Source organism: Sphaeroforma arctica, assembly GCF_001186125.1.
Source record: "Sphaeroforma arctica JP610 unplaced genomic scaffold supercont1.6843, whole genome shotgun sequence".
Taxonomy (NCBI): Eukaryota; class Ichthyosporea; order Ichthyophonida; genus Sphaeroforma; species Sphaeroforma arctica.
Window position 1 is genome coordinate 1 of NW_014033715.1, and position 1,560 is coordinate 1,560.

A 1,560-nucleotide genomic window follows, 5' to 3' on the forward strand; every position below is an offset into this window, starting at 1 on the left:
GCATAATACTTACAAATCTGCTTATATACCCAAATATACTTGTGTAATGCACACTTACCATCATATCTGCTGAAGGCTGGTTACGTGGTTGTCGTGTGTGATCCCATGACGCTTGCGGTACGTGCGTAGTGTGTGTTTCTCTAGAGGGCCTAGCACACCATCCTGAGTGAATGTCTGTAGTAGAGAGGCGTACTTCTCCAACTGTTTCACACCCTGATCGACAGCGACCGATCTACATTTGGGGGATATTAGAAAATCATGGATTCTATATTTAGAATGAAGCAAGTGTGATCTACGGATCGCAGATACTCACAGTGTTGCATTCGGTGTGTATGTTCTGCGAAACGGGTGCAAGAGTGGTACGTCTTTCCCCAGTTGCATTTTGCTGCACACGCCGAACACGTTGTCGTTTCTACTCTGCTACCGCCGATCTATACTCGGGTCACGCTGGCTCTGGTTATAACGCTTAAAAGTAGTACCAGATTGACGTTTGTGCTACAAGTCTTCGTAGTGTGTGCCGTAGCCGGCGGTTTGATTGCGTCTCTATCGTGGGAGACGCCTCCTGTGCATGTGAGGCACGTGTGACATGGCCACTACTTGCAACCATCTCAGGCCTGCTGCTGCCAATCAAAAATCGGTCTAAGGTTTTAGGGGTTTTGGGCTGAACCCTAAAACCCTATAATCAACGTCTATATCTTATACATAAACGTAGAGCAAGAAGTATACAAAAATGCGTGTTTCATAGTATGTATCGGTGGATTCAGTGCATATGTTTCTCCAATGAGTGTGAGTCACTCTACTGCGTAGCCGAATGTGAGTGTGAATGCGATGGCTGTGGCCATTCCATGCCCCGAATTGAAACCATCGAATAGTGACATACCATGGGCAAATAATTGGATCGAAACCTCTCGTCTGCTTGTAGCTGAACGACATAGCAAACTCCGTGCTATATAACATAACAGAAAGGTATTGGCGATAAAAGCGTAAACGTTATCCCTTAAATCCAAACTCCGCTTGAATGTATTACTCAAGTACAAAGGCAGATGTGTCTGTCAATCAAAGTGCACAAACATACCTCGCTTTCCGTGCCACGGCTCGGGCTAGCGTCGCCATGAGAATGTTCCTCAGTTCCTTATCTTCACTCATCAGCTGTATGTATATATATAGATATTTTTATTTAAATCTATATATATATATATATATATATACATGTATATATAAGGATTTAGGATTTTAGGATTTTAGGATTTTAGAATTTTAGAATGCGTTTGTAGCGCTACGTCGTATTAAGTACAAACAACGCAGGTAGCGTACAAAGTACAAAGCCGTGCGAGGTCACAAAGTTGTGCTATATGCTCTATACTGTGTACAAACCTATCGTGGAGTTCTCCACACTCCCACAGCCATAAATAGGTCAGTATGTAGTGAGTCATGAGAGTACATCAGTAACCCAGATTCAATATACACTAACCCAGTCTCGAGAGTTCCCAGCCATTGCGCTCGTACACCACAGATCCTCATCATTGCGGAAGGAGAAAAGCAATAATAACGACATTTCAA

The 1,560-nt window shown here is 43.3% G+C and overlaps 1 protein-coding gene across 1 annotated transcript; it reads right to left on the reverse strand.

Moving 5' to 3' along the window:
* Positions 1 to 60: 60 nt before the first annotated feature.
* Positions 61 to 1,146, reverse strand: SARC_15838 (hypothetical protein; the record flags this gene model as incomplete). The annotated part of the gene is made up of 3 exons (XM_014290050.1): positions 61 to 232; positions 796 to 912; positions 1,076 to 1,146. 3 exons carry the CDS (start codon positions 1,144 to 1,146, stop codon positions 61 to 63), a joined length of 360 nt encoding a protein of 119 aa, XP_014145525.1.
* Positions 1,147 to 1,560: the final 414 nt, after the last annotated feature.